Source organism: Syngnathoides biaculeatus, chromosome 15 (assembly GCF_019802595.1).
Source record: "Syngnathoides biaculeatus isolate LvHL_M chromosome 15, ASM1980259v1, whole genome shotgun sequence".
NCBI lineage: Eukaryota > Metazoa > Chordata > Actinopteri > Syngnathiformes > Syngnathidae > Syngnathoides > Syngnathoides biaculeatus.
In genome coordinates this window covers 19,077,447-19,087,953 of record NC_084654.1, presented here as the reverse complement: position 1 = coordinate 19,087,953, position 10,507 = coordinate 19,077,447, and the positions used below count along the sequence as shown (strand labels likewise).

Below are 10,507 nucleotides of genomic sequence, written 5' to 3'. Positions count from 1 at the left end.
TCTTTTCCGCCCAATCACGGGTCGAGCGACTACAATGACGAACAATTTATTGAAAAAAAAAAAAATCGTTGTTGTTAAATCACAGCAACATATTGTGACAGCACAATTTGACAACCAACGAAGATAATAAAAACGTGTGTAAAATTTACACATCTCTCTTGTGTTTATCTACGTGTTTTTTCTTCAAAATAATGAAGTCACACTGGCAGCGTTCCGCATTTTGTTATAGTTATCAGTGCAAATGAATGTTGAGCCCTTTTTCACGCCGAACAAAGCCAGTATTGCTATTTCGAGAGGGGTTTAAGCCTCCCTAATTAGTATCAGAGGTGTGGAAAAGGGAGGAAGGAACTCCTTGCAAATGGAAAAAGCCCTGCCACAAATAGTTAAAAAAAAAAAAAAACTCAGGTAAATAATGCACCCCAAAACGATTTATAATTGAAAACAAATGCCACAGGATGGTGCTATAACGCAACTTTTCCATATCGAGTAGACCTACTGTAGTCCCTTTTAACTTCATTGGCACCAACAATGATCTTAAAAAAAAAAAAAAAAACACTGGCTAGCGCATACATATCTAGCGGTGTGTCGAATGGGTGAAGCAAGTTGGCCGCCATCTTGGTACTCCCAAAACGTGTGGAGGACAAGGTTTACAAGTTGGATTACAGCGGGGTTTTTCCTCAAAGTTTGGCATGTAGAATTGGAACTGGTCGTGTGAGCTTGACATTTTTCAGTTTTGGTAACATTCATGTATAAATCGACTTGGTAAGCAAAAAAAAAAAAAAAAAAAAGGGAAAGTGCAAAGGAAAGACATAAAACATGACTAGCTTGAAAGCTTGCATATTACCTAGGGGCCGATGTTAACTTTTCTCAAAATGCGCTGTGAAGCGCTATCATCATAAACATAGGAAAAAACTAATCATTTTTCGTCATAAAAAGTTTCAATTTTAAGTCAATCAGATGTATTTTTTGCAAATAAGGACTCACATTGTTCATTTGTTGTCTCTGCAACGTCCTATTCCAAACAGAAAATGTAATCTTGTTTCCTTGCATTTGAAAACCTAATTCAATTTGCAGACTTTTGTATTATGAAATTCATCAAAAATTTCACAGAAAATGTGTTTCCTTGCTTATCCACTGATGAAGTCTTGGAAAACATTTACATCGCTTTTTCGCGAAAAACCATCGGCCTATAAAGGTAAAGCAGAGAATGAACAGTCAACAACAACCACGTAAACAAAACTTTGTTCAAGTGAATTAAGCTCATCAAAAAATGAAAAAAAACCTTTACAAACAAAGTTTAACAGTGTCAAAGTAAATCTTTCTAACTTAACCTGTGGAATGTTTTCAAATAACCACGAAACTCGCGATTAACGCAGTTAATCACTGTCGCTGCACAGCTCGTCATGGTTGTTTTGGGAGTATCAAGATGGCAGATGGCCACTTTAGTTTTGGTGGCCAATTAGCCATCCAGTCTTTGTTTTTTGTTTTTTTTTTAAGATCACTGGGCACCAAGATGTCACCAAATTAAGCCAAATCAACTACTGGTATTTTTCTATTAGACGGGGCTTTGGCACCATCTTGTGGCTTCTTGAAGTGCTTCAGAACGACCACAAAAAAAAAAGTGTACCAAGAATAGGCCGGGAAAATTTGTACTGTATTGGTAAAACAAGACCACAGTGTGAAGTTTGTCACTCGCCACTCGCTTCTCCTGCCCTGTTGTGTGAAAAGCAGTTGTCGCTTTTTCATGCAGTATTTTCAACGGCACACTAGTCTAACCTTCTGATTATGGGACGCCGTGTGTCAGTGGATAGTTTTTTTCCCCCCCCAATATCGAGCTTCATTGGGGTTCTGCGTGAAAGGCACAGGTGAAAAAAATTCCACCTCTGTTTTCACTTCTCTGGTGTGTTAATTTTGCTGAAAGCATGTATGAAAGTGGGGCTTTGGAATGGAGGGACAGGGGTGTGTGAAGTATCACACTCATTCCTCACACCTACCACCCTGTTCTTCCGGGTCGAGTTCCCCTTCAGTTACGACTCAAATGTGACCACAAATGAACGTCTGTATACGTGCCCTGCGATGGACTACTGGCCGGTTCAGGGTTTAGTCTGGCTTTTCACGCAGTCAGCTAGGGTAGGGTGCAGCTCCCCAGAAACCCAAAACAGGACAACCTCTCTGTCTAAATGTATGATTGGACTTGGTTCATTCTGTATCGACGGAAGATGGCAAAAAAGCAGCAGGAAAGGGGCTGATGAATAGTTTTACACACGTGTCTGATTCCGGGATCACTGTCAAATCTACAGGATCTTTGTGGAGAGACCATCAACATTCAAAAGCTGTCGTCGCTGACAGAAGCCAGCGTGTTCGTTTGGTGCTCACTCGAAGAGTCCAAGTTGTCGACTTTAGCGTCTTGATCAACATGCAGGGACTCTGAAAACCTTCTTTCCAGGTCTTCAACCTCTTTGGATTGCCCTTCAACGTCAACCTCAGCGTGGTCCTCAACGTTTTCTTCATGCGTGGCTTCGCTGTCAGCCTCTTGCTGCTCTGTCACAACCGGTTGGTCCTCCTCTTCATCCTCTCCTTCGGTACTGCTAACTCGTTCACTCGAGACTTTTTCCCAGTTGTTTTCCTCTTCCTCGGTCTGGGCATTTGCTGTTATCACAGACTTTCTCTCAGGAAACCACAGCGCTGAAGAAGTCAACACGGGCTCGAGACGGTGCTCTGGAGATCTGTCGTGTTTTCTCACGTAAGAAAAGATGTCGTTGTCCTCTTCGGTTTTCACCTCCTCCAGCGCCGATTCGGGCATCACAAGGAGGGAATCGAGCAAGTCTTTCCTCCCGAGATCCTCGGCGTGAGAGGACGGGGCGGAAGGCTCGTCCAGGTTGTTGCGCAGGATATCCAGAAGGTGGCGCATTTTAGCCTAAAACAATAGAGGATGACACCTTTTGACTCTTCTCCACAGACTGTATCCAAAAATAGTTCAACAATCATTTATTACTAATTCACGACCAGGTTTCCCCACACTCCACCCAATGTATACTCACTTCATCCAGACGATGCAGATTCATATCAATATGCCGCTGTATCACCCGGTTGAGGACCCTTGAAGGAGACCAGAACACTTAATACCCCGCAGCCTGTTAGCGTCACGTACGCGAGGCGCCCTAAAGTGGTTATTAACTCAATAAACGTAAAAATTGTTCCAGTCTGAAAAACGCATGACGTCAAAGCCTAGGTTTCCCAATCACGACGGGCACCTCGCTTTCCGTCCGTGTCGACGGCTTTTTTACGGGCTGTCTTCAGTCTTGAAGCACAACCCAAACTATTTTTTTTACAGTAAAGAAAATAAGTATTTGAACACCCTGCAAGTTCTCTCACTTACAAATCATGGAGGGCTCTGAAATTTTCATCGTAGGTGCATGCCCACTGTGAGAGAGATCATCTAAAAAGATAAATCCAGAAATCACAATGTATGATCTTACAGCTGCAAAAAAGTATTTGAACACCTGTCTATCAGCTAAAATTCTGACCCTCTATAAAGACCTCTTAGTCCGCCTTTAAAAGTCGACCTCCACTCCATGTATGATCCTGAGTCAGATGCACCAGTGTGAGGTCGTTAGCTGCATAAAGACACCTGTCCACCCCATACAATCAGTAAGACTCAAAATTGTAACCTGGCCAAGACCAAAGAGCTGTCCAAAGACACCAGAGACAAAATTGTACAACTCCACACGGCTGGAAAGGGCTACGGAGAAATTGCCAAGCAGCTTGGTGAAAAAAGCTCCACTGTTGGAGCAATCATTAGAAAATGGAAGAAGCTAAACATGACGGTCAGTCTCAATCGGAGTGGATCCCCACGCAAGATATCGCCTCGAGGGGTCTCAATGATCCTTAGAAAGGTGACGAATCAGCCCAGGACTACATGACAGGACTTGGTCAATGACCTGAAAAGAGCTGGGACCACCGTTTCCAAGGTGACTGTCGGTAATACACTAAGACGTCATGGTTTGAAATCACGCATGGCACGGAAGGTTCCCCTGCTTAAACCAGCACATGTCAAGGCCCGTCTTAAGTTTGCCAATGATCATTTGGATGATACAGAGGAGTCATGGGAGAAAGTCTGGTGGTCAGATGAGACGAAAATTGAACTTTAACTAACCGTGTTTGGAGGAAGACGAATAATGAATTCCATCTCAAGAATACCATCCCTACTGTGAAACATTGTGGTGTTAGCATCATGCTTCAGGGGTGTTTTTGTTGTCAGAGCATTGAAGATGGGCCATGGCTGGGTCTTTCAACGTGACAATGACCCGAAGCACACAGCCAGGAAAACCAAGGAGTGGCTCCGTAAGAAGCATATCAAAATTCTGGCGTGGCCGAGCCAGTCTCCAGACCTAAACCAAATAGAAAATCTTTGGAGGGAGCTGAAACTCCGTGTTTCTCAGCGACAGCTCAGGAACGTGTCTGATCTAGAGAAGATCTGTGTGGAGGAGTGGGCCAAAATCTTTTCTGCAGTGTGTGCAAACCTGGTGAACAACTCCAAGAAATGTTTGACCTCTGTAATTGCAAACAAAGGCTACTCTACCAAATATTAACATTGATTTTCTCAGGTGTTCAAATACTTATTTGTAGCTGTATCACACAAATAAATCATTCATTGTAATTTCTGGATTTTTATTTTTAGATTCTCTCTCTCACAGTGGACATGCAGCTACAATGAAAATTTCAGACCCCTCCATGATTGCTAAGTGGGAGAACTTGCAATATAGCAGGATGTTCAAATACATATTTTCTTCACTGTAAATCAAAGCATGAGTCGTCGATATGGTATGCTTCCTATTGAAGACCATGACGCCCAATGTTCCTAAACGTGATAAAAGTCTGATTAATACAACAATGGCACAATGCTACTGAGTGTGTGTGTGTGGGGGGGTGACTTATGTCATCCCCCATATAAACACAATCAATCATGTTTTATGTCCTGAACCTATTTGCGAGTTTTAAACCTCATTCCAAAGCGCGCTGAGATGCCACATAACAATGAAATATGAAACAGATTTACATTTGAATAATAACACAGCTCACCTGTCAGACACAGATCCTCTGGACAACATGTCCTCAGTTACATCAGAAATGAACTCGAGGTACATTAATTCTTCTTCCCTGTCAAAGAACAAACAATGGTTCCTTGAAAATATTCCAAATATGCTATTGATTTTAAATTAATGTTTTATAAGCTATAAAGAAAACTTACTCCGCACTTGGAGATATGTTTAGACCCTCAAGTGAGAACCTGTAAGTATGTGTCCCTTAAGTATGGCAAACACAGTAATGTGGTATTCGTACACGAGTTTACCTGGTGGAATAGTCGAAGGGATCACAGTCTCGGCTCTTGTTTGTTTGTTGTTTTGGAGTTATTAAATATGTGCCTGTGTGCTCGTTCTCAGCCAATTGCTGATCTTTATTGAGATCCTGGGACAGAGAGGTACATTCAGTATTGTGTTAGGTGTACAATCTCGCATTGATTTTTTACAGTGACTACAACAACTCGACAGTACACAAACCTGTTCAAATGCCGGGTTTTTGTGATATTAAAAATGAGCCCAGGATAAATCATTTTAAAAAATACCATTAATGTGACGTTTCATATGTGAAAGTCAATTGCCAAACCAAACTTTTTGAAATGGGGAGTTAAAAACAACCGTGATTGTGTTTGCACAAGTCTGTACACCCTCTTATAACAGGGATGTGACTGTGTTCAGAATCAACCAATCGTGTTCAAACTCATGTTAAGTTGGCGTAAGCACACACCTGACACCAATTCAATACACACACACATACACACACACGCGCACTTTCTTTCGGGTTGTCCCGTTAGGGGTCGCCACAGCGTGTCATCTCACTGATTTACCTTAATAAAGTTCAGATGATCTAGTAGGCTTTTTCAGATTTTGTTTTTCACAATTTAATGAGAGTTTGAATGTGGACTGCTTCCTATGCAAGTGTGTGCAGCAAAATGATCTGTTTTTCCTCCCCCCCAATTGAGTTACATGCTACATGTCACATTAATTTTCAAAATAATTTATCTTGGTGTCTTTTTTTTTCTTTAAACAAGAACGTGTTTGACTTTTTAAATTCACTGTATGTGGTAATCTGATCAAATATTTCAACTGCTTCATTACCTGATGTGGCTCATACAACTCCTGTGTATGCTGCATAGTTTTTGCTCTGCATAATGGAGGCAAAACAATATGAATCATTAATAATGCATATTCGAAGAAAGACCTGTCTGTGGGTACCGTTTCTCCGATCTTAGGTTGTCGCACTCCTGAGCCGGTTTGGTGGCGCCCCGCGGTGCTCGGTAAAAGCGATAACTAGACAGGTATGAGCTCTTTTCGGATTTCAGCATCTTCGGCGTGAAAGGCTTGGCTGAGGTGAAGTGCTGCGAATGTTTCTGGAGCAAGTCACCGCTGTACGTCTTTTGCGCAGGATCCCGGAAGGCCTTGACGAAGCTCGGTTGGCCCGAGGTAGGTAGGTAGCATGCCGACGGCCGCCTGTGGGACGTCGGCTCCTGGCTTCGGAACTTGAGTTCCGCGGCCGAATGAGGGCGATGATGATGAGGATAATTGTGAGAAGCTGCTTTCGTTGATGGAGAGGGGACCTCCTTTGCGTGAAAGGAACTACTAAATCCAGGGGTAGAGAGCATGGAGTTTCTTGAGCAGAAGTAGGGCCCATATTCAGACTGCACAGAACATCGACTCTGAAAAAGAAAAGAAATTTTACAGTATGGGCTCAAGACCTGATGTGAACCATGAAAAATTGTCAGGAAATGACCAAATCCCAAATGTTTGGATTTGGCAAAACATTATTTATAATTTTAAACCATAAATATACCACAAGCTCTGCTCTCAAAAAAGTTTAGCATCATTTTAAAGCAGTCTTTCAACATCCATCCATCCATTTTCTTTGCCGCTTATCCTCACAGGGGTCAGAGGGAGTGCTGGAGCCTATCCCAGCTTTCAACAGGCAGGAGGGGGGGTACACCCTGAACTGGTCACCAGGCAATCGCAGGGCACATAGAGACAAACAGCCACATTCACAATCACACCTAGGGGAAATTTAGAGTGTCCAATTAATGTTGCATGTTTTTGGGATGTGGGAGGAAACCGGTGTGCCCGGAGAAAACCCACACACGCAGGGGGAGAACATGCAAACTCCACACAGGCGGGTCCAGGATCGAACCCAGGACCCCGGAACTGTGAGGCCAACGCTTTGCATCTGACCCACCCTGCCGCTGTATTATGACAATAATTCTTATTTAAATAGGGGTTTGGCAATATGTTGTGGCATCTTAGCATGTTCCAGAGCACCAAATCTAAAAAATATGTTGTTTTTTTTCCTTCAGCAAATTGCTAGTACCCACAAAATTTAAACTTTAAAAAAAAATCACCTAAAAGTAATTTAATATGACTAAAGTCCACTCTCTTATTGCTGATATGTAATATGAAATGACACAAAGAGGGTAACAAAAATGAGCATTGATGTTACTGTAATTATTATTATATTTCACAAAAATGAGCATTGATGTTACTGTAATTATTATTATATTTCAAATGGGTTTCTGGTATGTTTTTTTTGGGGGGTGTTTTTTTTTTATGCTTGGCATCATAATTCCACACTCATAAATGATTGTTTTCTATATTCTACATGGAAAAATTGCTGGATCCACTGATTCTTATTCCCTGTCATCTCACGAGTATAAACCCAATTGCAACTTTTCCAGCCCCTTACTTGTGCCGAGTAGCACGAGGCTCTGCTGTTCCTGTGCGAGAGCGACGGCGCCGACTGGGGACGGCCGCCTTTTTTCATACGCTCCTGTTTCATCCGGTCCGAGTCTGTTCACACATTGAACGATTTTAGAATACAGTATAGCAGGTCCTCGCACACAGCATGACACTGAAATTCCCCGTTCAGAATTAAACTGGGACGTGTTACTTACACCTCACGTTCTGCGTCAGGCTTTTGGGTGCTGAGGTGTCAATCACAGCTGCAAGAAAAGAAAAGGCAAGAAAATATAAATAGTTTCACCGGAGTTATCATATTTAACTATTTCTCAAAGCTCACCTTTAGCTGAATAAATCCGTTTGTAGTGAGACATCATGTGATCTTTAATCATAGCTTGGGCCCACTTGCTGGAGGAGTGGGGACAAAATGCTGAAAAATAAATTAAGACGCCGAGAAACATCTCTCAGAATCAACTCATAATGTCTTAAAATATGAGTAAATACTTACGGCTACTTTTCAATGTCTGCCCTGTAATGTTAAGGCTGGACCCAGGTCCAGATAATACACTCCCTAAAATAAGAACATAGATAAATTCTTATTAATGCTAACTAGGCATACTGTCAATTTAAAAACTATGCCTCCATTTTTAGAGCATTTGTCTTCATCAGGGTCACAAGTCAGATGGAGCTTGTGGGCAAGACAAGCGAACACCCTAAACTGGTCGCCAGTGAGTCCAGTACTAAGACAAACAACCATTCAGACCAGTGAACGATTTGGAATCTTAAATTAAGCTAACGTGCAAGTTTTGAATATCCGGGTTGACAAAACAAAAGTGACAAAACTCGCCATTCGGTCAAGGTGCTTTTTTATTAAAAAAAAAAAAAATACACATTTATAAGAATTTGATTGGTTTTATGCACCCTGATTTCTCTTTTTTCCAAAAAAAAAAAAACAAATTAGGATAAATTACCTCTATATGCAGCAATGTCAAAGAATGTGTCCCAAACACAAAGCTAATGCTAAATACCGTTACGTACTTCTTGTCGACTGCATGTCAACGCGACTCTCAGCGTATCCCATTTTCTCCAAAACGGTTCCCAACCCGCAAAGGCAGAGTCTCAATACATCCGCAAATTACACCGCGGTTTATCGTGAACATTTTTTTTTCAAGCAGGCTACGAATAATACAAACGTGATGCTAGCTCCTTATAGCAGCTGCGCAGAGCCGCAAAGCTTCACCGTCGCCATGCCGGTTGCTAGGAGTGATGACGTCACGGAAAACTCGCGCATGCGCCGGAGACCGAGAATGGAGGAACCGGAAGTTAAAACCGGATACCGGACAATGCAGATTCTCGAAGGCTTCCGGCACTTTCACGCTTTTCAACACTGTTCATTGTGTTAAACTGATGTTTGATGTTGTCGAAACTAACATACTTCATGTACTACTCTCAAATTAGATACGATGGTACAGCTGTCAGACTCAGAGGGTCCTGAGGACCGGTGTGACGGTCTGAGCGCTCCCCCGTGCTGAAAAGTCCCCTCGTGTATATTGCGCATGCGCTATTCACAGGGGAACTTTTGGTGCGCAGCAGACGCTGACCGGGAAATCAACCCGGGGTTCAAAAAATAGTGCTGAACCATATCGGTTAATCTAAATCATAATAAATAAAATCTTTCTAAAAAAAACAAAACATCTTTGTAAGATAACAAATTAAGGTAGATTCCGTTCCAAGAACTGGTCCTAATTTGTTTCCATTTATTAAGCAGTGGAAAAGGTTTCCAATGACGTCACCACAGTCCATTTCCACATTAATTTGACCTCTTATTTGTGCAAAACGTATTTATATTTAGCTCTTCTTCGGAGGGGTGGTGAAAATAAACAACTGAAATCAACTTGCGCATGATTGATTTGGAATTGACGTTTAACCCGCTGTCTTCTCGGCCAGGTAGCCGCTGCAGAGAGAGATGTTCTGTTTTAACTGTTTTTTTACTTGCTTGAATCAAGTTGAAATAAAAATTTTGTTGACATTCAGACTTACGTTCAATGGGAGTCCACACACACCTGCCAACAATTCGATTTTTAAGTGAAAAAAAAAACATGTGCATGGGCATGTTGTCCATCCATCCATCCATTTTCTTTGCCGCTTATCCGCACGAGGGTCGCGGAGAGTGCCGGAGCCTATCCCAGCTGTCAATGGGCAGGAGGCAGGGTACACCCTGAACTGGTTGCCAGCCAATCGCAGGGTACATCGAAACAAACGGCCACACTCACAATCACACCTTGGGGCAATTTAGAGTGTCCAATTGCATGTTTTTGGGATGTGGGAGGAAACCGGAGTGCATGGAGAAAAGCCACTCAGGGACAGGGAGAACATGCAAACCCCACACAGGCAGGTCCGGGATTGAAGCCGGGACCTCAGAACTGTGAGGTCAATGCTTTACCAGCTGATCCACCGTGCCGCTCAAGAATAGTTCAACAATTGTTTATTACTAATTCATGACCAGGTGCCCCACACTCCACCGCATGTAAGTGTACAATTTCTTCTTCACATAAATACTCGAGTAAAAGTAAAACAAAATTTACACTTCATCAAAACTATTCGGACAAGGAGAATTTATCCAAAATGTTATTTGAGTAAATTGACCGACGTAAATGTAACGTGTTCCTACCCACTTCCGACCCTGATGTTGTCATCATTTTGCATGCTTTCACACAGCCACACGG

General features: G+C 42.3%; 1 protein-coding gene across 5 annotated transcripts; it reads right to left on the bottom strand.

The window, feature by feature from the left end:
* Window positions 1–32: 32 nt before the first annotated feature.
* On the bottom strand, window positions 33–9,042 carry spata7 (spermatogenesis associated 7). Of its 5 annotated transcripts, none has more exons than XM_061843949.1 (12): window positions 8,975–9,042; window positions 8,290–8,352; window positions 8,122–8,189; window positions 7,997–8,044; window positions 7,789–7,892; window positions 6,297–6,757; window positions 6,180–6,225; window positions 5,354–5,469; window positions 5,252–5,290; window positions 5,083–5,160; window positions 3,042–3,099; window positions 33–2,917 (listed from the first exon to the last, which is right to left on the bottom strand). In XM_061843949.1, the coding sequence occupies exons 3-12, from the start codon at window positions 8,171–8,173 to the stop codon at window positions 2,327–2,329; spliced, it is 1,593 nt and encodes a 530-aa protein (XP_061699933.1). In that variant the 5' UTR covers window positions 8,174–8,189; window positions 8,290–8,352; window positions 8,975–9,042; the 3' UTR covers window positions 33–2,326. The 5 variants fall into 5 exon arrangements, with proteins under 5 accessions (XP_061699933.1, XP_061699931.1, XP_061699930.1 ...); XM_061843947.1 differs by having other exon boundaries at window positions 8,122–8,211; window positions 8,975–9,037; XM_061843946.1 differs by having other exon boundaries at window positions 8,122–8,211; window positions 8,810–9,029.
* Window positions 9,043–10,507: the final 1,465 nt, after the last annotated feature.

What these genes read in the sequence shown, in the direction of transcription:
- spata7 (XM_061843944.1), bottom strand. Translation starts at nt 8,862, where the DNA reads ATGGGATACGCTGAGAGTCGCGTTGACATGCAGTCGACAAGAA. An exon ending in AGTTGTATGAGCCACATCAG is followed by an intron (nt 5,470 to 6,179) that starts GTAATGAAGCAG and finishes TCTCTGTCCCAG; the next exon opens with GATCTCAATAAAGATCAGCA. An exon ending in CCCTTCGACTATTCCACCAG is followed by an intron (nt 5,291 to 5,353) that starts GTAAACTCGTGT and finishes ACATACTTACAG; the next exon opens with GTTCTCACTTGAGGGTCTAA.